The 25859-nt window shown below is 43.4% G+C and overlaps 1 protein-coding gene across 1 annotated transcript; it reads right to left on the minus strand.

Annotated features, from left to right (window-relative positions):
- Nucleotides 1-605: 605 nt before the first annotated feature.
- GM2A (ganglioside GM2 activator) lies at nucleotides 606-25645 on the minus strand. The gene is made up of 4 exons (XM_020809956.3): nucleotides 25383-25645; nucleotides 15731-15883; nucleotides 6693-6875; nucleotides 606-3017 (listed from the first exon to the last, which is right to left on the minus strand). Exons 1-4 carry the CDS (start codon nucleotides 25503-25505, stop codon nucleotides 2850-2852), a joined length of 627 nt encoding a protein of 208 aa, XP_020665615.3. The 5' UTR covers nucleotides 25506-25645; the 3' UTR covers nucleotides 606-2849.
- Nucleotides 25646-25859: the final 214 nt, after the last annotated feature.

Below are 25859 nucleotides of genomic sequence, written 5' to 3' on the forward strand. Positions count from 1 at the left end.
ATGGGCACTCAACTTCTTTGGTCAACCATGGCGAGGCCTGTTCCGAGTGGAACCTGTACTGTTAAACTGCTGTATGGTCTTGGCCACCGTGCTACAGCTCAGTTTCAGGGTTTTGACAATCTTCTTATAGCCTAGGCCATTTTTATATAGAGCGACAATTTGTTTTTTCAGATCCTCAGATAGTTCATTACCATGAGGTGCCATGTGAAACTTCCAGTGACCAGTTTGAGAGAGAGAGAGTGATAACACTTGTTTTCCCCTTCACACCTGAGACTTGTGACACTAACAGGTCTCATGACACCAGGGAGGGAAAACAGCTACTTGGGCCCAATGTGGACATTGTCACTTAGGGGTGTACACACTTTTGTTGCCCGCGGTTTAGACATTAATGGCTGTGTGTTGTGTTATTTTGAGGGGATAGCACATTTACACTGTTATACAGTTATAACAGCTTGTTATACAAGCTGTATACTCACTACTTTATATTGCAGCCAAGTGCCATTCCTTCAGTGTTGTCATATGAAAAGATATACTAAAATATTTATAAATTTGAGGGAGTGTACTCACTTCTGTGATATACTGTACATCAACAAGACACCAACAAATAGGATTAATAAAAATATTTATTCAATACTTCTTTGTGGCACCAACATTGATGACCACAGGATTTTTTTCAATATGAAACTGGACCCCAAAAGATAAACCAGCTAGTTGTTGATAAAATTATCTTCATTCCAAATGCTTAAAAAATTAATCAAATAAACTGAAAAATTATCATTCATGAAATGTACCAAAATCAGGGACAATAATAAAGTCATTTTGTCCTACGCATAAAGTACCAGTCATCTACTCGTAAGATTATATGGCAACATTTAAATTAAGGCTAACGAACACAGACCAGTATCAACAGGTTGCATATGGGTCACAATGTCAATGGCATGCTTAGAAACAGTGATACCAGATGCTACGCTGTGCACTGTATCTGTACATGGAGAAAGATGCTGGATTATTGTGTTATACAACCATAAAATGAAAAGGGTAGGAAGGACTCCTAAAAAGAGTTAAGGAAATCAGTCCTCAGACGACACTCCCCTTCTTCAGAGCTCTTAACTTGCAAGCAACCCAGAGCTAATCTGCCCAGATTAAGCACTGCAACCTTTCTCAGTCTAGTTTTGCCTTTTAATCTTATATAAACTGCAGTGTATTTTGTTTTTAGAGGGAGATATGAAGCAATTAGTCTGCATCTTAAACTTTGAAAGATTGTGATATTATTATACATTTTGCATACTAAACAAATGTGTCCATGTCCTCCTAGAACTACATTGTTGACAAGACTCTCAAACAGCCACCATTCAGAGGACACAAGACATGGCAGTTAAATTGGCAGCTGATAGATCTTTTATTCAACTGATACTTATATTCATGTCTTCAGATTATTTAATTCACAGGTAGGTTAATTGTGCTCCAAAATGGTGGTACTACTTAGAAAGTAGATAAGCCAATTAGGTTGCTCAATCCAAAGTATGGCTCCCCGAAATCCTGTAAGAGCATGGAGCCAACTGGTTTCTTACACAGCAGAAAGTCAGTAACTTTCTCTAGTTGGACAAGAGAAAATTCCCATATAGAAGTGTGCCAATTTGCCTTCAATAGGTGAATAATGTAGGGATACCACATCTTCTCCAGAAAGGGTAGTAAAGTTCCACAAGAAATGTAAACATATTAATAATCTTCTATACAGATTTTTGTGTTTGAGAGTCTTCCTGATGTTTCAGAATTTGGAAGATTACATTCTGCCCCATGGAAGCCAATATCCTTCACTATTAGTCATGTTGCAGAGCATTGGCACAGTCAAACATGTACAGAAGGACCACTTCGTACATGTCTTTCAGCCGCTCCCCCCGCGCCCCCGGCACAAATGGCATTTTTCAAACTGCCCTCCATGCTTGTTTTGCCTTCAAGATCACGCCCCCCTCGAAACAAACTCTAACTTTATTGTTCAGAAGACACCATTGTACAAGTGATGCGTGTCAAGCCAGATGTGTTAAACAGTATGACATGACCTATGGTTTAGAGTGGGATATAAAAGGGTGTTTTTTAAAAAAAAAAAAAGCAAGTGTAGTCAGGAGATTTTCCCCCTTGTCCCTTCCCCAGATTGGCTCTTGGGGCCCTCATTCAGAAAACACAACTCAGGCAGAATAAGGCTGGGCTATCTGGCCAATTGAAGGGTCAAAAATGCCCATGCATATAAAGTGATGTGGGAAAGTTAAGTAGCCACCTCACTCAGGCAGATAGGCAATGAGGGGGCAAGAAAGAAGTAACAGGTCCTGCTTGGCTATTCAGGACTCTTAAGCACCAGAAAGGGTGCTATCTTCCTCTCTCTTCTTCTTGGTGGGCTCTTGGGCAGGCTATTGTGTTACAGAGGCACATGCATGCACGACCCTCTAGTATCTCAAACCCTTAATGGGTTCTCCTTTCATAGTAAAGCTCATGGAATGCAAGGACATTTCATATCCCTAACAATGGGTAAAGACCATATAAGTGTCCTTCTATGGTATGTTCACATTCTGGAAGGGGCATTTGGCCCATGACTACCATCCATCCCACCCCCACCTCCACCATTCCAATAGAAGACATCACATCCCTACAGTGCTAAACATCGGCTGATCAGTCATCCCAGCTTCTAATCAGAAACATTTCTTCATTGCACATGATTTGTCTTTCGAAGTGATTAAGAACACATCATAAAAGCAGTAACTATAACCCCTCCCTTTAAGGCCGAAAAGTGAGTATTAGTATCAAGAGAACAGAAGTAGCAGGAAGATAAAATGGCACTTGGCCCCAATGATGCCTTAAAACCTCCAGCTCTGGGCCTGTAGAGAGCAGGACACCTGGATGCAGGCAAGCTCTTGATCGCCACTCTTCAGCACAGCTTTCAGCTTGTAGTCCCCGTTGGTGAGGAAAGAAGGTAGGTCTATATTGCGTATGAAGAATTCGGAGGAAGGCAAGTTGTAAGAACCCTGAAAAGGAAGGAAACACAAACTGTCAACATGTCTCAGCAGTGCAGTGTATGCCATATTTGCTTTATCTACCAGAGCAGGACTTTATTTTTCATCTGCCCCTGGGAACAGTTAAGGGCTTTACAGGCCATAGCTAGCACTTTGAATTCAGTAAGGGAACTGACCAGAAGCCAATGAAGGTGCGCGAAGACTGGGAATATATGATCGAATTGACTTATCCCAGAAATCAGTCTGGCTGAAACATTTTCATAGATCCCACAAAGGCCTTTGATTTGGTTAGCAGGGACGGCCTTTTTATAATACTTCCCAAGATTGGTTGTCCACCTCGACTCCTTAACATCATCAGGTCCTTTCATGAGCAAATGAAGGGCACTGTAGTTTTTGATGGCTCAACATCAGATCCCTTTGACATCCGAAGCAGAGTGAAACAGGGCTGTGCCCTTGTGCCAACCCTTTTTGGGATATTTTTTCTGTCATGCTGAAGCACGCCTTTGGAACTGCAACAGAAGGTGTCTATCTCCGGACTAGATCAGATGGAAAGCTCTTTAATCTCTCTAGATTGATTGCGAAGACCAAAGTCTAGCTGAAATGCATGCGAGATTTCCTCTTTGCTGATGATGCAGCTGTTGTTGCCCACTCTGCTGAAAACCTCCAACAACTCATGTATCGTTTTAGCAAGCCCTGCCAAGACTTTGGATTAACAATCAGCCTGAAGAAAACACAAGGCATGGGCCATGGACTCACCTCCCTCTATTACCATCTCCACACAAGAATTGGAGGTTGTTCATGGCTTTGTGTACCTTGGCTTACCAACATCCCTAGATGTTGAGCTGGATAAACTCATCGGCAAAGCAGCCACCATGTTCTCTAGACTCACAAAGAGAGCATGGCTTAATAAGAAGCTGACGGCATATACCAAGATCCAGGTCTATAGAGCCTGTGTCCTGAGCACACTCCTGTACTGCAGTGAGTCATGGACCCTTTGTGCATGGCAGGAGAGGAAGCTGAACATGTTCCATATGCATTGTGTCTGGAGCATTTTTGGTATCACCTGGCAGGACAAAGTTCCAAAGAGAGTAGTCCTGGAACTAGCTGGAATGTTTAGCATGTATACATTACTGAAACAGTGATGTCTGCGTTGGCTTGGGCATGTCATGAGAATGGCTGATGGTTGGATTACAAAAGATCTCCTGTATGGAGAATTAGTGCAGGGAAATCGCCCCAGAGGGAGACCACAGCGATACAAGAACACCTTAGGAATGGACCTGAACAGATAGAAACTTTGCCATCTGAGCATTCAGCCTGGAGGCAGGTGGTGCATCATGGCATCTCCCAATTTAAAGAGACCCTTGTCCAGCAGGCTGAGGGAAAGAGGCAGTCCCGAAAGCAGCAAAATCAGGGAGCTGGACAGGGGACAGATTGTATTTGTCTTCAGTGTGGAAAGGATTGTCACTCTCGAATTGGCCTTCTCAGCCACACTAGATGCTGTTCCAATTCCTCCAAACAGAGCACATAGTCTTTCGAGACTGAAGGATGCCTAATCTGAATCTGATCTGCCACATTTTGGACCTGCTGAAGTTTCTATGCAGCCCTATGCAGGGAGCACAAATGGGCACAAATGGCTAGTTTGGACATGGTTCATTTCCTGGCTGAACAGCTGATCCGTGGTTCAGTGCCTTGCCCCACCCCACCTTGCCTCCTGCGGGTGCTGCTGCTGGAAGGGACCAAGCACTGAATGGCAGATTTCAGCTGGGAAATGAGCCACACCAAAGCAGTGGTTCCTACCCATCTCTACTAGAGAGCATTACAGTAGTCCATTTGTGAGATTATCATTGCATGAACTGCTGTGATTAGGCCTTTCTTATCTAGGTAGGGGGCAACTGGGCAATCGATTGGAGTTGCTAAAAGGCACTGGCTGATATTTGAGCCTCCATAGACAGTTCAAGAGTACCCCCAAGTGTGGACCCAGTTCTTCAGTGGAGTGTAACTCCATAAAGAGCAACTGAATTTCCCTAGAACCTTTCCAATAATCCTCCTAACAGTAGCATCTCCATCTTATCTGGATTCAGTTTTTGTTTATTCGCTCTTGTCCTTTCTATTATAGATGCTAGACAGTGGCCAGGTACCTTTGTAAACCATCACCTACAGGTAAAGTATATGAGAAATACTGTACAGCTGTGTGTCATCAGCCTACCTCAAATATCTGAAAGACTTCTCCCAGGGACTCAATATAGCTATTAAAAAGCATTGGAGAAATGGTCTACCTCTGTGGGACTCCATAGGAGAAATCCCAAGAGGTGAAGATGTCATCCCCAAGCTGTAGCATCTGGGATCAGCTATCCAGGTAGGACTGGAAATAGCAGGGAGCAGAGTCCCCTATCCCTAAGCTTCATAGCCTTTCCAGAAGGATACTATGATCCATACTATTAAAGGACACAGAAAAATTCAGGCGGATCAATAGGGTTACAGTCACCCATCTGCCTTCCTTAGGAGACCATCTTGCAGGACAGCCAGTGTTGTTTCAGTACCATGCCAGGGCCTAAATCCCGACTGAAATTCAGCCTTGCAGCACAGTACTTTAGGTGGGGAAAAACTCACAGACCTTTGGTGTACATTTTGTTTAGCATGATGTACAAACCAGGCGCTCTGGCTGGTATCTCTCTATTTCTTAACAAGGCAGTGAAACAAACTACAGATTAAACCTTGGGTGGGTTCTTTCTCTGGCTTTCTGGAGGACAAACAGGAGAAAGTGGTGGCTGCTGCCAGCTCTGCACACAGTGTTTGAAAAAGGCACAGATCAGAGGACAAATGGAGTGATTAAGAATCCAGAGAAAGCACACTGGCTCATGCTTGATCCAAATGTACACATTACACTGCTTAAGGCACAAACTGATGAAAAATAAGAAATTACAGATTAATGGACACATCCCTCCCCCCATCTCCAAAATAAGAACCAGCTCCACACTGGTATCAGCTGATCACCAATCTAAATTTGCCTGGTCAAGACAATGGATTTGACATGTCAAAAGGAAGAACATGTTATTTTCTGTACTTTGTTTGCACGCTGGGAGATGTGGTTTCTGATCTCTAAATCTTCCAAGGTTCAAGCTGCTGTCCACTTATCCAGTACATAGGAGCTACAGCAGGAGCACAGCACAAATGATGAACCTCGGCTTGGCACACCCTGAAATGCTAAAGGAACTTGGAAAAGGTCTTATAGGCTGCCTCATTTTAAAGTTAACACTGGCAAGATGAAGAACAGCAACAGAATTGGGCAGGAACAGAACATAATTAAGGTTCTTACCCAACTTTCCAGAATAGTTGCATTTTTGAAACCCTTGCTTCAGGAACCAAGCAGTGAGATTTGCACTGAAAATTCAGCAATCCAGTTCCATTTCAATTCTCCTCCCTTTCCTGTCCTAATTTCTTAATACATGTGTATGCGTGTTTTTAAATTCAGAAGTGCAAGACAAGGGCTTTGTAGTTCTATGAGTTTTACAGCTCCCTCTGTAAACAGCCAGATGGTCTTGTCCATGAAGCAACAGGATTAAAAACAGCCCAGTCTTTCCCAAATGAATAAACAAAGAGAAGTCCAGCTCAAGAGGCTGCTATTCCAACTAGGATTTGTATTTTGTTCCCAAGAGCAGAGAACAACAAGGTGACGTTTGACTTTACCGCTTTGAAGGGGCAATGGCAAGGTATGCCATAAGACAGCAGGGGTTCCGGACATGCTACGCCAGGAGGGATAAGAGACTCCAGTATGGCACAAACGTCATCATAGAAGCAGCTCCCGAGTTTATCCACGCAGGGGATCTTAATCCACATTTGACCAAGTCTCTTCTCCAAAGTGACGTCTGCCTAGAAAGAAAAAATCCACAGATAAAAATGTTTAAATGGCCTGGCACTTTCCTCCATAAATGTTCCTCTCTTCCTCAGTAACATTTTCATGGAGCAATTCTCAGGGCCAGCTCTACCACTAGACAGTGAGTGAGGCACTTTTTTCAGGTGGCAGAGCCTGGAAGGCAGATTTGGCAGTCACGCTGTTCTTTCACCCCTCCTGGCCTTTCTCCTCACAGAGGGCAAAGCTGTGTGTATCACATAGTTTGTTATCCCTACCCCTTATCTAAATCTGCTGCCTGAAAGTGTTTATTTTTTAATTATATAAAATCCATCCATGTTGATTTAACATCGTGCCACCTGGGTACAGCTTCTAATCATTTGTTAAAACAACTACCATACACATTACGCTCCTAATCTATACAACATCCTTCTAACCATTGATAAAACAAGTCCCATGTTTGATAATATTTATCTTCTTTCCCTTTGATTTTCAGTGTTAGTCTATCCATTTTGGCACAGTCCAATATCTTTTTAATTATTTCTTGATCCGTAGGTGTTCCTTCCTTTTTCCAGTACTGTGCATATATAATCCTCGCGGCTGTTAAAACATGCAGTATTAAATATACATTTTGTTTATCAACACTTTCTGGTATTATACCTAACAGAAAGAGCTCTGGCCTAAAGTCTACATGCTTTTTGATTATTTTAACAGGCCATGTATGTATTTTGTTCCAAAAGTTTTTTTGCTTTATCACAAGTCCACCAGAGGTGATAATGGGTTCCAGTTTTTTTAATGACATTTCCAACATTTACTTGACCTATTAGAATACAAGTGTTTTTAAATCCAGAGGGGCAAGACATTCAGGTCCAGCTGCCAGGGTTGAAGTAAAAGTCAGCTCCCAGTCTGGTTGCACATGAAACTGAAAGGGATGGGAGGTGTAAGGCTTGTCTCTTCCGATGCCGCCTGAACAACCTATAGGCTGTTACCTGAATGTGTGCGACTCATAATGCCACCTGTTTTGTGAGAATTCTTTTCTACTGGGAGTTATGCAGCTAAGTTTCATCCTTACTTCTCTAGTTATCATTTCAACACAACAATAGTGTGTGGGGGGGAGGCCATTTTAATTAAAACTGATCATACTGGGAGGTGACGTATGGTTAGTGCCACTGGTATACATTCATTTTTCATGATTTTTTTCCCTTTAAAGGCTATCTGGTTTATTTTAAAAGGGGAGAAAGAGAAATGCAGAAAAAGGAATCTCTGTGGCAAGAAACTACAGGAGCAAAGGATGTTGTCATGTACCAGGTCACTATTTATCTCTATAGCCCCGGCTAGTTTTAGCTGTTCTGCAGGGTCTGGCATGGATTTCTTTCTCTATTTCCTGGCATCCAGAAGAGACACTAAGGGCTTTCTATGGGCAAAGCAGCTGCTCTACCAATGAGCTATGCCCACTTGTTTGATATATATCTAATTAAGGCACCTGTAAGACCCGGGAAGCACCTGGCTAGGTGGTTCCTGAGAGATAAAATGCAGCAGGTTTGGGTCTATTCACCAAGGCAACCTGTGCCATCAAGTCTCCACAAAAGGGCAGTAAAGAGCAAGAAAATGGCATGGCAAGACAATGAGGTCCTGCAGTGTCTCTTTCACTGCTGCTGAGAATGAGAGCCTATGGACATCAAAGCCCTCCTGGTTTCCTTTTACTACATCATGTCACTGGTTCAGGGGTTTGGAAGGGGAAAGAGAAAGAAGAACTGTAACCTCCTCCTCCCCATCTGCTTGTTTGCCCAAAATTCTCCTGCTGCCTCTCCATCCTCCTAATGGAGGTTTCTTAAAAGCCGTGTGTGTGTGTGTGTGTGTGGTGGTTGCTACATGCTGTCGAGCTGCATCCTACCAAAAGCAACCCTGACAAGATTTTCAAGGTAGGTGAGTTATGTAAGGTATGGTACCACTGCCACTCCCCCATCTCCTGAGCTTCCATGGCCAATTGAGGATTTGAACTCAGGTCTCCTGAGTCCTCTTCCATCACTCTGTCCACTACCCCAGAGTCTCTCCTCTCACTTGGGAGGGGTAAATGGATTTTAAAATAGACCGAGGAGAGGATATGCCTCTTTCTGTGCATTAGGGCCCATATGCTTACTTTTGAGTAAAAACACCTGCAACTTTAAGACAGCTGCTGCTTTTTTTTTACTTCTAACACAAGTAGTTTAACCCTCAGAGATAAAAAAAAAATAACAAAGTTGTGTGTAGGTGAAATTTTCAATAGGCAAAGAGCAGAAATAGTAAAGGTAAAGGTTCCCCTTGACATTTAGTCCAGTTGTGTCTGATTCTAGGGGGGGAGGCGGTGTTCATCCCCATCTCCAAGCCGTAGAGCCAGACAGTTTCCATGGTCACGTGGCCAGCACTACTACACATGAAATGCCATTACCTTCCCACCGTGGTGGTACCTATTTATCTACTCGCATTTATGTGCTTTCAAACTGCTAGGTTGGCAGGAGCTGGGACAAGAGATGGGAGCTCACTCCGTCGTGTGGATTCGATCTTACGACTGCAGGTCTTCTGACCTTGCAGCACAGAGGCTTCTGCAGTTTAACCCACAGTGCCACCACATCCAAGAACAGACATGGAAAGGCTTAAAACAGCCCTCCTTCCTGCCCAGCCCCATAGAAGGTCCGTGCGGCTCCTGTTCTGGTAAATGTGGAAGATAGAATAACAAAAGTATCAGCCTAAGAAAATATTTTCCTTAAACATATCTGTCTATTGCCTTGCTTATTTCTGCTGATACTGTGGAGAAAAGGCATTAAACGTCTCTTACAGAAGATCACGCATGATGTGCAGCCTGATGAGTAAGACATGTCATAAGGAACTCTCCCAGTTCCAGCTGGTTTGAACCAGATCTTTTTCATCTCCTGCCAGCAAGATACACATGACCAAAAGTTCATGAGGCCAGAAAGTTTGGGTTATTAAAGGCTCTCAAAGCCACTTCTGCTTTCATCCGTGCTTCTGGGAACAGCTGAGGTGACTAGACCCCACCCATACATATCAAGCTGTGTCTTGTAGTAATTGAACTGTGTCCATATTGAAAATGAACTAACTTAATTTACACCTCCATGTCTAATACTAATTGGATGGCAATTATCCTTCAGACTTCACGGGTGATAGAGTTCTTTACCCCAAAAACCTCACTAAGAAGTGGACAGAGTATACCGTGTAAGATGGGGATACCAAGGTTGGTCAGCCAAGGAATCCTCCAGATTCCTGGAGCTAGCACTGACTATGCCTCCTAGCTTACTTTTTAAATCACAGCAGCCCGTTTTGGAAGCTGCTCTCAAGAGCAAGCACAGTCACGCTATATAGCACAGATACCTGGGTTGATTCCCAGGATAGCCACAATTTGTCTGCACCTGTCTTCATTCAGGAAGAATTCCTGCCCTTTGAAGCAAGTGGGAGTTTGCTTTGGTTGCACTAAAGAAGCACTACAAAGGGTACACAAATTCCATAAAGCTACCTCTTGCCACAGTTCTGTATTCTGTTCCGAAAAGGAACTCAAAAGATAAAAAATGCAGAAGCCCTAACCGTGAAATGGCTCTTGTAGGCACATGTCCTTTCTATCTCTCTTTCCCACACACAAAGTTTTAATATACTCCACCTGACAGATGCTTATTTCAACACTGCACGTAAAACTTGGTAGAAAATGGAACTTCCTCCTTCTGCATAATTTTTTGAAAATGTCTGAATCTATGTTTTTATGCAACTGTGCAAAGAGTCACACAGCATTCTCATTTCTCTTTTTCTGACACCAGACCAGAAGATATACTCATTTATTAACAGAGAAAGGGGGGGAGGGGAACTGGGGAAGGCAGGTGGCTCAGATATGAGAACAGAACACAGTTTGACCATGCATGCATTTCTGGACTGAACTACGGACACAGATCCCTCTTTTCCGCTCTTGCAGCCATTCCCAATCTCCTTTACTCGCTTCAGACAAACCTCAGTTTCCAATTTTGTCTAAACCTGCCCACGATTGCCTTGCAAAATAGGTTAGAATACTAACAAGATCAAACCTTTATTCCAAACTTGTGCACATGTCATACCACAGTGAGGCACTAGACCTGAAGCACCCTGGACAGGACTACATGGCCAGAATCCTATTGCAGATTTACACTAGTATAAGTGTAATTGCATACATCCCTGATGGTGAGTTGTCAAAGCAAAATAAAGTATGCTGCTTATATACCACCCTATAGCAATTAAAGCACTTTCTGGGCGGTTTACAATTTAATTCTGCAGGCTACACATTGTAAACCTCCCCCACAGGAAGTTGGGTACTCAATTTACCAACCTCGGAAGGATGGAAGGCTGAGTCAACCTTGAGCCAGCTATCTGAGCCCATTGGGATCGAACTCAGATCACGAACAGAGTCTTGGCTACAGTACAGCAGTTCAACCTCTGCGCCACATGGTGCTGCTCACATTCCTAGCTGCATGTTAGTCATGTGGTGTGGTGCACAAGTAGGAACACAAGCCACAACTTGTTAAGAAGCAGCCATTTACCCAATTTTACTCATCCCCATATGAATCTGCTAGAGGATTCTGGTCCATACCTGAAGGCATTCTGGGAATCTGTAAAAGGAGAGAAAGTAGCAGAAAGGCAAGTAACCTAGAGGTCTGACTCAGGCTGAAAAACACATTCAGGAGGAACTTCTTACACAGAACATCTTTTAAGGAAGTTGACAGCCGAGTCAAGGCATTCATGCAGGCTACCTCTGACCAAGGAACACCATTTCTCCTCCTGCCAGTTTCGTTGTCGAGTCTGCCTCAGCTTCCCTCCACTTTAAAACAGGAACAATGACAAAAATGTAATAGTGCAACAATTAGGGAAGCTGGAGGGAAATGCCGGTAGAATGATAACAAAACCAGCAAAGGCAAGACACTCTCCTCACCCCTCAAAAAAGTGGGGAGGGAAATGGCTGGGAGCAAGAAAGCACTTTAAACATTTAGAGCACAGTGCTTTGGGAAGGGGACCAACATTTAGATCTAACTTTATGATACCACTACTAGGTACAGTTTGTAGGCATGTACCATTTTTTCAGATCTCTACAACCTTGCCTTGCCTTCATTTTTGCAGGCAACTTCTATTTTGACATCATCTATACCAGTCTAGGCTTCTAGCCTCTACTGTTTTGGCTTCACTCCTCTACAGGCAAGGTTGATACAGTGGTGCCTCGCTTAACGATGTTAATTGGTTCCAAAAAAAAATCGCTATGGGAAAACATCGCTAAGCGAAACACCATTTCCCATAGGAATGCATTGAAAACCAGTTAATCCGTTCCAATGGGAACGGATTACCGTCCTTAAGCGAAAATCGCCATAGGAAACATCACTAAGCGAAACAATGTTTCCCCCATTGGAATGCATTGAAGCCTATTCAATGCATTCCAATGGTTTTGACAGGTCCGTTTTCGCTATTTTTAAAGTGTCTTAAAATGTTCAAAAACTGTTTTAAATGCTTGGGATCGTTAGTGCACCTTCTAAAACCTTTGCAAACTTCATTTGGCTTTGTTCTGACTCTTCGTTAATTTTTGGTGAATTTTCCTCCTCATTGGAATGCACTGAACTGTAGGTTTGACAGCTATCAAACCTGCAGTTCAATGCATTCCAATGGGGAAGAAAAAATTCACCAAAAATTAACGAAGAGTCAGAACAAAGCCAAATTAAGTTTGCAAAGGTTTTACAAGGTGCGCTAACGATCCCAAGCATTTAAAACAGTTTTTGAACATTTTAAGACACACTTAAAATAGCGAAAACGGACATTGCTAAGCAAAACAGGGGGACCTAAACTGTCATCGCTAAGTGAGGCACGGTCCCGAACATCGCTATGCGAAATTTCCCCATAGGGAACATCGCTAAACAGAGCGCAAAATTGCTCCAAAAACCTCATCGCTAAGCTAATACATCGTTAAACGAGGCAATCGCTAAGTGAGGCACCACTGTACTTAACATTTGGGAACAAAGTTGCTGAACAGGAAAGGAAGGGCTTAGGTCCAACCCAATCTCTGCTGATAGCTCATCAGATGTGTGGGAGAGCTTTATCCACACTTGTAGCACTTGGAGAAAATTGGAAGTTAATATTTCATTAAGGGAGGTCATAATGAGCCCAGCTCTTACTGGTATTTTCACAATGAACACACATTCACTGCATTATGTATAAGTCATATGTGTCCCAAATCAGCAAAGGAAGCTTTTAGTCAACATGATTTGCCACTGCTACTGATGGCACCCCTGTTCCATATGTAGAGCTGTGAAACAGGATTCGGCTAATTCCATTTTAATGTTTTAGACTTTATTTTAATTTTTGCCTTTAAAAACAAATAAAAAAACTATACTTGAGGCAGCCCTGAGTCCCAGTTCTGAGATAAACATACTGTTATGTGCTGACAAGTCACTTCTGACCGATGGTGACTCAATGAGTAAATGACCTCCAAAAGCCCCTATTGCTAAAACCCCTTAGGTCTGCGGAAGCTCTGGCTTCCTTCATGCTGTGGCCATCTATAAACATATATTTGGGGTTTATGAAAGAAAATAGAACTTCTTCTGTCCATCATATGAATCTAGCAAAGCCCATCTTGAGAGACAGAGCAGGCCCAAGACATTCAGGTCAAGACACACAGTACCCAAGGCTAGCCAAATTATTTTGGTACAAGAGACAGAAAATCTCTCTTGGTCCCTGGTCTTAAAAACTGGGTAATGATACATTTAAAACTTTCATGATGTTCAGAATCCACTGCCTGAAAACAGCTGCCTTAATTTCTCTAATAGTAGGTTTGATCCGGTGGAATGACAGTAAACAATAACTGTCATGCCTGGGGCTTGTTTGAGATCCTAATGTATGAGATCTTAACTGCAAGGCTAGGAGACGAGAGCCCACTCCTGCTTAGCCTCTGTTTTCCAGCATTACCATTTTGAGCACACTTAAATGCCTTCTCTTGCCATGTTTCTGACTACATAAAATTATTCCTCAAGATAACATATACATATGGGGAGCCTAATCTAATAAAGCCTAATTCTGCACACTGAGTGCTATAAACAGTTCAATGGAATTGTATATTCACTATGCAAGCCAAAGGAACAAATCCTTTTTGTTTTTAAAAAGATGTGACTGACCCATGTTGAGTAATTATTGTGAGATTTTAAAAACAATTAACACGTGTTCTTAACATACGTTATTTAATTTTGAATATCTTTTTATAACATCCTTTAAACCTTGATGACACCCTTGAAGGTTGGCCATTGATACACCACCACAAAGGAGAACAGGCATTACCAAAAAGGAGAGTGAAGATAATATTTCTTAATGAAAAAGGAGGACACTTTGCATTAAACCTGCATATGTAATTCTAGTCCTTTTTTAAAAAAAAAATCCCCTGTCCAGGTTGATTTTCAATCCATTAAAAGGCCAGCCGGTACTTTCCTCTTTCAACCCCTGCTTTTCTTTAAAGGAGGCTGCTAGAAAAAAATGGGGGGACTGGAAAGCAGAAAGTTCCAACTTTGACTGCAGGTAACTAATTTGGGTAAAATGGCCAGATGATAGTGGAAGTCATCTATGTCAGGTAAAGGGCAATGCCACTGAGAATACTTGATTTCCCCCTCCAGGTCACATGGCCCAGCCAGCCCAAGAGAAGGAGGCACTCATTCACTCATGTGGAGCTGGAAGTTCAATCCTCCACAACCATCCCCACATGCTGTTGTCACCACAAACGGAGAGGCAGTCAGGACAGGAGGGGTGGCTTTTAAGCCTGGCTCTGAGGGGTCCCCTTGAAGCCAAGACATGATGGGAGGGATGTTCAATGAAATCACTCGAAGTTGTTACAAATTCTCTGCATAACTCCTATATATAATGCCATGGCATTACAAATAGCCCCTTACCACACTATGGTTCCTGTGTCTTCCTTTTCTAGCAGGGCCAGTATGAGGGGAGGGTGCAGAAGCACCACTGCATGGGCGGGTGCCTTCCATACAGGATTGGGTAGGCAGCCTGGCATAGCGGCTCACTGGCTGCACGGTGTTGCACATGCCTGCTTGAAGTGTATGTTCCGCTCCTCACATGACCTCCAGTCTGAACTATATATCAGACAGAGGGAAAATGTTGGGTTGTTTGGCCCAATTGTGGAACACTGGCCATGCTAACCCCTTGTCTCTATTGAAGTGTCCAGCCAATGAAATGTAGCCAAAATAAGTAGGAAGACTGGCTGTACATCTGGCATCTAAAAATCAAGATATCAAGGCTGAGGCCCACCGACTGAGAAGCCTAATGGCTAAGCAATGCTGTGTAGAGCACCTCCGTTTTCCTAGAGCTTTCAGTGCTAAGAATCCTACGACAGAACAGACAAAGTATAAATTCCTTGAAAATCAGAGGTGCTGAGCACATCCTCCCTTGGAAACAGCTCATCACAAGCAGCAACGTAATGAATTTGTAGATTCAGTTAATTAATAGTTAGTTATTACCCTGTATATGTGATTTTTAATGTATGCCACCTAGAGTAGTCCTGACCCGACCAGATAGGCGAGAAAAATGCCAATAAAGGTTCTGACTGACTCAAGCAGAGGCCCTGAATTTCTTGACTCTTCAGTTTCTCCTTCTGCATTTTCATCCCAACTAAGCAAAGCACAAGGCGTCAGCAGGAAAAGCTGCAGTGCGTCCACACAGCAATTAGTAGTGCCATATATGTAATCTGATGCCAGACTTGATTGTTTCTTGCATAGCATGAAAACTCTGTTAACCCTTCTGAAAAGTCCAAGTATATTTTGAGGTTCCTGAATATCAGACATGTGAGGCATCATTTCTGTCTGGCTTAGCCTCATTGCCTCTCCCTTACCTGCACAGGTGCTTCGACGGCCACTGTGGTGGAGACGGATGCGCATACTGTCACTTTTCCTGGGATTTCAATTGGACTCGGATCAACAGACAGGCTTTTAATCACAGCAGGATCTGATGAAGGACCACAGTTCTCCCACTCAAAGCTCTCCACCTAAAGGATTCAGACGAAGAACATGTCAAAAGAACTACATCGAAACTGAAAAGGGGGCCATGGTCTGGATGAAGCCATAACAAACAGGAGGTAGTGAACTGAAAATCAAGAGCCTGAAGGAAGTACAGAACGTCAGACTCTTGAGGTAGGGAAAATATAAAACTGAAGGAGGACGTTGAGGAAGAAAGGATGTGATTATGTACAAGCATCACACACTCAGCCATACTCCTGGCAGGAAAGTGGACAGGGACAGGAATGCTGAGCTACGTAGGAGACAGGGGGTTGAAAGAAGGGAAAGCAAACTAGAACAGATGACAAGCCTGAGGAAATAATGGGTAGCAGCTACATACACTAGGAAATGAATGCTAGTGGTATCTAGACTCTCCTGCACCCAAACACTAGATACACTACACCACACTGAGAATCCAGTTTGTCCTACAAAAAAGATGGAACAGAAGTATAATTAGAGTGCTCTTTGTTGTCCCTCCTTTTGCAGGTAGAGGTATTTCTACTCAGACAATGGTTTAGGATAAATAATCTGTTGGCCACATGGGTTTTTAACTGGATAGATGGTTCTCGTTACTGCTCTTTCGTTGTTTGTTTGTTTTGCCTTAACTAATCTACTTGCATATTTTATCTGCATTTTATTATTGCCTGTGGCCCTGAGTGCCATTTTTGCTAAAAGGTGAAATATAAATTTGAGGGGAAATAAGGTAGGAAAGTGTGATGGCAAGAGGAGAAGGGGACGACCGAGGATGAGATGGCTGGACAGTGTCTGCGAAGCAACCAACATGAATTTGACAGAACTCCGGGAGGCAGTGGAAGACAGGAGGGCCTGGCGTGCTCTGGTCCATGGGGTCACGAAGTGTCGGACACGACTAAACGACGACGACGTCCCTCTCCTACGGCACAAGTCGGGTGAATTGAATCAGGGCTATAGAACTAGATCTGAAGAGCAAAAAGGAGATCCTCCATTAATGTATATGTTGGGATCTACCACTTCTGACAAATACTCCTGTATGCAACTCTTCCCCACCCCCACCCCCTTCTTGGGGCCAGAAAACTAGCTGGCACACCATTAACTTCTCCAAACATCTCATGTTTCTGTCTGTTGTAATATTTATGTATGGATGATTACTGCTGAGATTCCCTGCCCTCAATAGGGTTGCCAGACATCTGGCAAAAGGAGGACATGTCCTCCTTTTTAGTCTAATGTCCTCTGTCCAGCAGGCAAAGATAAAAAACCTTTAAAATGTCTGGCTTTTGTATATTTTATGTTATAATTTTGAATGGGAGGGGGAGAAGTGGAAGGACCCCCCTCCCCCTATCTTTCCCCGCCCTGACATTTATTGGTAGTTATTGGAATAAAATTGTATTGATTACGGGTTTAATCCGGAACAATTCAAATGAAACATTCAATACATCCTCCTCTGTCCTCTTTTTTTGTCTTTCTATGTCCTCCTTTTTGGTACCCACGTATCTGGCAACCCAAGCCCTCGAGTCAAAAGTGAACCTTGCCGCCGCCATAGTTCCTCTTTCAGGGAGGCCTGCACTTCTTTATTAGGCTTCATTAAATCCCAAGGCCTTAAAGAGAAGATAGCCAACAACAGTCTTTATGCTTTTAGAAGGGCCAGGTTGAGCAATAGAAAACTTCAGAAGGCCAGAGTAAGCTGTGAGCTGATAAGAAAAAGAAAACAGGCAGGCAGGAGAAATTGTTTTATTGTGGCCCTTCAGACTGCGATACATCTCTTGGCCGTCCCAGTGCTTTCTATTAGCTCTCCGCTCTACTGCTGGACATTTTAACCTCAATAATGCAGATCATCCACACACATCAACTTGCAGACATTGTTGTTGTTTTTAAAGTCACTTCAAACATATCAACTTCCAGGCAGAAAGCAGTTCTGCACCCAAGTAAGCATGCAGTCGCCCTGCAATTATGCCCAGAGCTTGGATTTTTTTTATTGATTGATTTATTGATTGGACTCAGAGACACCTCCAGTGAACAGGACCAGTGATCTTGTTGGGTAGAGAAATTCTGGTTTGTAAGAAAAAATTGTCTTTTCGAAGCTCTGGTTACACCTGCAAACAGGGCTCTTATTTCTCAAACAAATGCCTCTCGTGTAGGAGGCTGCAGCCTTGGCTTAAACAGACTGGTTGAACAGGGACAACTTGCCTCAGCTTCAACCAGTAAAACCTCAGTTCTGTGTGGGGCTTTTATATTCCTCAGGATCTTTTTTGATACAACAGCACAGCACTACAAACTGCCATTTCATCATCCTCTGTACTCCAGGCTTCTATATGCTAGACTGGGTGGACAACCACAGGGCCACTCCCCAGATGCTTCACTAATTCATTGTGTCCTATAAACCTTCACTCCATTTTGGATGAAGTCCAAATTCACGGATTCACCAAACCTGAGGAAAACACATTCCTTGAAAACACGTGCCTAAAGTTTAAATTAAGTCACTCATTTAACACAGCCCGCTTAGCTAAGTTTTAAGTTTTCTAAAATGTTATAAGACTTGCTTGATTCTATTTGGCTATGGGAGTTTATAGTACATCCACAATCAGATATCCAGGAAGTGACAAATAAAGTAGCTTTGAAAAGCTTTCTGTTAGTTTCCTAACTAAGAGGAAGCTTTTCTGTTAATTAGCAGCTTTTTCTGTTAGTTTAAGACTCTGACTTAAGACTGTTCGGTAAAAAGTGACGGTTCAGACTATTCTTTGACCAAGCAGTCAATACTTTATTCTTATTTATTTTATTAGATTTATGCCTCACCCATCTAGATGAATGGTCTGCTCTGGGCGGCATTACAAAATTTAAAAACAATAGAACCAATAAACATGCAAAAATACAAGATGTAAAATTGTAAATACAACAATGACCAAATAGAAGGCAACTGTTGGCTTATGGCAGGATGAAGTGGCAAGATGCCATAATTTTAAGGCTGTGCGTGCCTGTCAGCTCTCAAGCAGGGCTCCGAGACAATGCTGATCATGTTTGTTTTGCTATTTAGGGATGTTAAAGAAGAGTACAGCAAACAGCTTTTGTGTGTCTCAAAGGCATGCCTGGCCTTGCCCGGTGTAGAGGCACTGCAAGGCAAAATCAGAATATGCACAATGCAAGACAGTAGCTGTATATTTTGCAAGTGATGAGAGTTCCTGTATGAGGAGTATGTATGTAATTCTCCTTTGAATTAGTGCAGGGAAAGCGCCCCAGAGGGAGACCACAGCTGTGATACAAGGATATCTGCAAGCAGGTTCTGAAGACCTTAAGAATGGACCTCAACAGATGGGAAATGTTGACATCTGAGCACTCAGCCTGGAGGCAGGCGTTGCATCATGGCCTCTCCCAATTTGAAGAGGCACTTGTCCACCAGGCCGAGGCCAAGAGGCAGTCCCGAAACCAGCAAAATCAGGCAGCTGGACAGGGGACAGATTGTATTGTTCTTCAGTGTGGAAGGGATTGTTACTCTCGAATTGGCCTTCTCAGCCACACTAGATGCTGTTCCAAGTCCTCCACACAGAGCACGTTATCATAGTCTCTCGAGACTGAAGGACGCCTAATCTAAAAAAGATAAGAGCTCACTCCAGATTTCGATTAATCTGTCTTGCAAGAGTACAAAAGAAATACAGTAAAAGCAAAAGCAAACTGTGCTATTTACATACCACCCCACAGCACTTCAAGCACTCTCTGGATGGTTTACAAGTTAATTAAGCAGGCTACTCATTCCTCCCCCCCCCAGCCCGCAAGCTGGGTATTCGTTTTACTGACCTTGGGAGGATAGAAGGCTGAGCCACCTTGAGCCAGCTACCTGGGACTGAACTCCAGGTCGTGAGCACATTTTTGGCTGCAGTACAGCAGTTTAAGCAATGCACCGTGAGGCCCTTCAAATAAATGAAATTCTGGCTAATTTTTCCTACTCGGCTGAAAGTACCAGGAGTTCCAGAATCAAACCAACTCTATGCAAGAAAGAGATATCTGGGGCTTCTCCCGTGTTCATTTTGTACTGCAACCATTCTTCAAAATTAGGATCACAACATATACATTGCACAGAGCACTCTGTTATCCAAAGTTACATGATAGGTTTGAAGTTAATTAGATAATCGCCTTAATGAGGTCTGTAAGTGCTTATTAAGTATCTGATTGTATAATTCCTATGAATTTGAAGGCTTAGCTGGATTAAAGCAAAGGCTTATTCACATTCTTTTCTCACAATGGCCAGGAAGACACCAGACAAAACTCTACTACAGAAGGGAAAAAAAAGATAGCCATGACGTCTTTAATTCTGAGCAGTAAGAGCCAGACTCAGTCTGTAAGCACCTTAAAGGTAAAGGTTCCCCTTGACATTTAGTCCTGTCGTGTCCAACTCTAGGGTGCAGTGTTCATCCCCGTTTCCAAGCCGTAGAGCCAGTGTTTTGTCCGAAGACAATCTTCCGTGGTCACATGGCCAGTGCAACCTAGACACAGAACGCCGTTACCTTCCTATAGTGGTGGTACCTAGTTATCTACTCGCATTTTTACATGCTTTCGAACTGCTAGGTTGGCAGGAGCTGGGACAAGCGGCGGGAGCTCACTCCGTCGTGTGGATTCAATCTTATGACTGCTGGTCTTCCAACCTTGCAGCCCAGAGGCTTCTGTGGTTTAACCCGCAGAGCAAGCACTTTAAGGGTGGGCTAATTATGACAGAATAAAAAAGATACTTTTTTTCTGAAAGACTGGCCAAAATCCTATTGGGATAATACAAACAGTATAATTTTGGAGGTTTTGCCTCAAAATGAGATATTGCTGTAGACATCTGTTGTGTAACCCAGTATGCAACAGACAGTGTCATGTCTATGCTGATTTCTTAACTGGAGGCAATTCACAACCAAAGATTATACCATTCACTTTATGCTTGCTGACATAACTAATGGAATTTGGCCACTGACATTGAACACCATAGCCTTGGGTTGCTAGAGTAGTCCACCACGACTAGATAGGCGGGATATAAATTAAATAAATAAATAATAATAATAATATGTTACTAAACTTAACTAAATAACTTTTAGTTTGCTTCAAAGATTAGTGTCTATTAAGAATTTTATATTCATTTTTACTGTGGCTGGTAACCAATCAACCAAACTTTCCTTCTCAGGGTATACTTTTATATACACAGAGAGCTAAGAAACATGAAAATGAGAAGGTTGAAGATCCCCCTGATAAGGAACATCCAAGGTGATAAGGAAACGATAGGGTCTCTCCGTGGAGATGATGGCCAATTACTAACAGGGGACAGGGAAAAGGCAGAACTACTCAATACCTTCTTTGCCTCAGTTTTTTTCCAAAAAGGAAAATAGTTCTCAATCTGAGGGATGAAGAGCAGGTGAACTAGTGTGGGAAATGCAGCACAGAACAGGTAGAGAAGTAGTACAGGATTACCTGGCTACCTTGGATTTAAGTCTTCTGGTCCAGAGGAATTACATCCAAGGATATTAAAAAAAACTGGCAGAAGTAATATCAGAACCATTGGCAATAGTCTTCAAGAATTCCTGTAGAACATGGGATGTTCCCACAGATTGGAGGAGGGCAAATGTTGTCCCTATCTTCAAAAAGGGGGAAAAAGAAGACTCAAATAATTATTGCCCCATCAGTCTGACATCAATTCCTGGAAAGATTCTAGAGATGATCATTAAGCAGACAGTTTGTAATTACTTAGAAAGCAATGCTGTCATTACTAGAGGTCAGCACAGGCTTCTCAAAAACAAGTCATGCCAGACTAATTTGATCTCTTTTTTTGATAGAGTTACAGGCCTGGTGGATGAAGGAAACACTGTGGATGTAGCAAATCTTGATTTCAGTAAGGCCTTTGACAAAGTTACTCACAATATTCTTGCAAAGAAGCTAGCAGAATGTGGGATAGATAGTGCTATTGTTAGGTGGATTAGTAATTGGTTGACTGACTGGACCCAAAGGGTGATCACGAATTGCTCCCCTTCGTCTTGGAAAGAGGTGACTAGTGGGGTGCCCCAGGGTTCTGTTCTGGGTCCCGTGTTATTCAACATCTTTATCAATGACTTGGATGAAGGAATAGAGAGTATGTTGATTAAATTTGCAGATGATACCAAATTGGCAGGGGTTGTTAATTCCCCAGAGGACAGGATTAAAATTCAAAATGACCTTGACAGATTAGAATCCTGGGCCAAAACTAACTTAATGAATTTCAACAGGGAGAAATATAAGGTCCTACACCTAGGCAGAAAAAATGAACTGCACGGATATAGGATGGAAGACACCTGGCTAGACAACAGTACCTGTGAAAGGGATCTAGGAGTCTTGGTAGATCACAAGCTGAACATGAGTCAGCAGTGTGATACGGCTGCCAAGAAAGCCAATGCGATTCTTGGTTGTATCAATAGGAATATAGTGTCTAGATCAAGAGAAGTGATAGTACCACAGTATTTTGCTTTGGTCAGACCTCACCTGGAGTGTTGTGTCCAGTTCTGGGCACCTCAGTTCAAAACGGATGTTGACAACCTGGAATGTATCTAGAGGAGGGACTAAACTGGGTAAAGGTCTGGAAGCAATGTCGTATGAGGAGCGGCTCAGGGAGTTGGGAATGTTTAGCATTACAAAAAGAAGGTTGAGAGGGGACATGATAGCCATGTTTAAATATTTGAAGGGATGTCAGGTTGAAGAGGGAACAGGTTTGTTCTCCAGGACTCCAAAGACTAGGACACAGAGCAATGGTTTCAAACTACAGGAAAAAAGATTGCATTTGAGCATTAGGAAGAACTTCCTGATGGTCAGAGCTGTCCGGCAGTGGAATAGGCTGCCTCAAAGGGTGGTGGGGTCTCCTTCTTTGGAGGTTTTTAAGCAACGGCTGGATGGCCATCTGTTGGGAGTCCTCCGATGGATGTTCCCGCATGGTGGGGGGTTGGACTGTATGACCTCATTGGTCTCTTCCAACTCTATGACTCTATGACAACTCTCTGAGGATTGCCTGTTTTGCTACTTTCTGCAAAGCCACCCAATGTCACAGAGAAACTGCTTAGACAACCATCTGGCAAATATCCTTTGATTAGTATTCCTGTGATGAGCAGGGGGTTGGACTCGATGGACTTATAGGCCCTTTCCAACTTTATGATTCTATGGTTATCAGACTAGTCATTCTAATAAATGTTAGAACATTTCTTCCTTACATGTTACACCCACATAAGGCAATGGGTTTTCATTTTGGAAGAGCAGTCAATCGTGTAATTCCATACCTGAATTCTGGTTTCAAGAAAACTATGCCACATGACTTCTGATAGCTTAAATGACCTCTAAACCCTCACCATTCCAAAGCTCAGCCAACTTAAGTGCAGTTTTGTAATTAATGGAAAGTACTTTTATACAAAAGTATCTCTGTGACTGTGCCAAAACACACAAGCATACATATTGTTATCTCATGAAATGTTTGTCTCCTTTAGAAGGTTGTGACTAATGGAAACGTTTGCCATGCAACAAAGTCTCCTTCTTTAATTCAAGGATCTGTTCCTTCACTAACAGTGCAGGTTGCTGCCAACCAAATATTTCCCCAAGCTTTGTTGGGAGTGGAGGAGGGGCACCAAAGCTTGTGGACCGAGCAGGTGCTTAGCATCTAAAAAGGCCCATGATTCATCATCCAGTAACTTTAGGGTATGACAGACATCTTTCACCCTTGTCTGAGATGCTGAAAGGCTGCAGCCAGTTGGTGTTACTGAACAGGATGAATCCTTCAACTGACATTATACAAGGCATTTTTCTACATCCTTAAGGAACGATATGCCTACTTGCTAAGTCATTTACTGGAAACATGTTCATCCAACCACATCTGGAACATTTATCATGCTTTTGGCTCAGAAGAAATATGTATGTGTGTAGGATTCTAACAAATGGACCTGTTTTCCCCATAAGATACCATGGCTCTTAGATCAAGGGAAGAGGTTCTCTAATTCAAATCTACATTCAGCTATGAAGGGCTGAGTGGTCACTATCTCAATGACTGTCCTCTGTGACTATGATTGTAGATAGCTCTACAAATCTACCGTAGAAATCCATGTGAACCAAGAGCTCTTCTTAAGCAGCATCTTTAGCCTTGGTCAAGATGTCACTGCAGAATGACACAGTTAAGAAAGAACTGCGAGGTGCTTGTGTACTACACCCAAGACAGAGGTACGCAAACACTTTCTGGAGAGAAGTCTCCCCTGCCATTCCCAGCTCACTCTTTGTAACATCTAGACTGATCAAGTGGATCTGGTGACCGCAGAAGCTTGCAGAGAACTTTATGCTGGAGGAGGGAGAACAGACAAAAATGTGCCCTAATATGGAATGTTGACTTTGTTTTATTATCAAAATAGCTATCCCTGGATTCTAACAGAAGAAACTGACACTGACCCATTTTGCATAAGGCAGATCATAATGCTATGCCTTCCATCTGACACAAGTCACTACATCATCATCATCACCATGGGCCATAATCACTCTTGAATTATATTATACAAGTATAACCATTTGACACTGTCAGTGCAACCAACTAATTTACTTAATAATATCAGTACCAAGTGTTCCTGTCTGCCAAAATTTCACTCTTCCTTACTGGTAAGAATACATACTTGCAGATGCAAGAAATGGCAAATTGATATACGAAATTATTTTATTCCCTATTTTATGGTTTTAATGATCAATTCATTTGTCTTGATGGCTTTTAGCTCTTAAAACCATAAGCAAACAAACAAACATCCAGTGACAGGAGCAGAAGTCTTAATACCTCAGGAGAAGGCACTGTTAGGCAGAGGGAAAGATCCTCGGAAAGATCTGAGGAAACATAACGAACCAGTACAGGGTTGGGGATTTGATGCCTTTGAATTGTGGTGCTGGAGGAGGCTCTGGAGAGTCCCCTGGACTGCAAGGAGAACAAACCTATCCATTCTAAAGGAAATCAACCCTGAGTGCTCACTGGAAGGATAGATCCTGAAGCTGAGGCTCCAATACTTTGGCCATCTCATGAGAAAATAAGACTTCCTGGAAAAGACTCTGATGTTGGGAAAGTGTGAGGGCAAGAGGAGAAGGGGATGACAGAGGATGAGATGGTTGGACAGTGTCACTGAAGCTACCAACATGAATTTGACCCAACTCCAGGAGGCAGTGGAAGACAGGAGGACCTGGCGTGCTCTGGTCCATGGGGTCACGAAGAGTCGGACACGACTAAAGGACTAGACGAGGACGACGACAGGGTTGGGGAACCCCTCGCCCTCCAAACGTCGTCCGTCGGTCTCCAGTTCCCATCAGCCGAATCACCAGTCCTCCCGAGGCGATGCTGCGTTGGTCTTTCAGGCGCCACGTGTTTTTGCCTTGTTTTGTTTCTTTGGATTTTGCCCGATCCGCGTGGCACGATGGCTTTCCTTCATTGAGTAACCCTAACCCTTCCCGTTTAGCAGTCCCCAGCCTCTCCTTGCTCTCCCACCCCATCTCCCAAGCCCGGGAGCCGCCACTCACCTTGAACAGCCGTGCGGGCCACTTGTGGTTCTGAGCATCAAAGCGCTGGTGCTGGGGGCCTCCGCGCGCAGCTGGCCACAGCTGGAGGGCGCAGAAGGCCAGCGAGAGCACCGCGGCTTGCATGGCTGGCGCGGGGTTGCAGGAAGACTCCAGGCGGACGAGACCGAGCGGAAGCTGTAACCGAGAGGACGGCGGTGGAGGAACTTATAGGCAGAGCAGCGGGAATCCGGCGCGCAGGGTCGGGCGTGGCGAGTGGCCCGGGGGGAGGGGATGGGGGGCGGCCGAGATAACAAAGTCCACCGGTGCAAATACCAGGCCAAAGTAAACAAGAGTCTCTGCGCTACAAGCGATGCAAGCAAGCCGGGTTGTCTGCTTAGTTCAGGCGCAGGGCTGTTCTCTTCTCCAGGCACCAGAAGCACAAAGTTCCTCCTCCGCCTTCTAGCGCATCGAGGGTGTTCCGGCCCCTCAAAAAAATAA

This window comes from Pogona vitticeps, chromosome 2, assembly GCF_051106095.1.
Source record: "Pogona vitticeps strain Pit_001003342236 chromosome 2, PviZW2.1, whole genome shotgun sequence".
NCBI lineage: Eukaryota > Metazoa > Chordata > Lepidosauria > Squamata > Agamidae > Pogona > Pogona vitticeps.

Coding starts and splice junctions, on each gene's coding strand:
- GM2A (XM_020809956.3), bottom strand. CDS start 25,505: ATGCAAGCCGCGGTGCTCTCGCTGGCCTTCTGCGCCCTCCAGCTGTGG. Junction 6,876..15,730: donor CCGTCGAAGCACCTGTGCAG/GTAAGGGAGAGG, acceptor TTTTCTTTCTAG/GCAGACGTCACTTTGGAGAA. Junction 3,018..6,692: donor GCCATTGCCCCTTCAAAGCG/GTAAAGTCAAAC, acceptor CTTCCTTTTCAG/GGTTCTTACAACTTGCCTTC.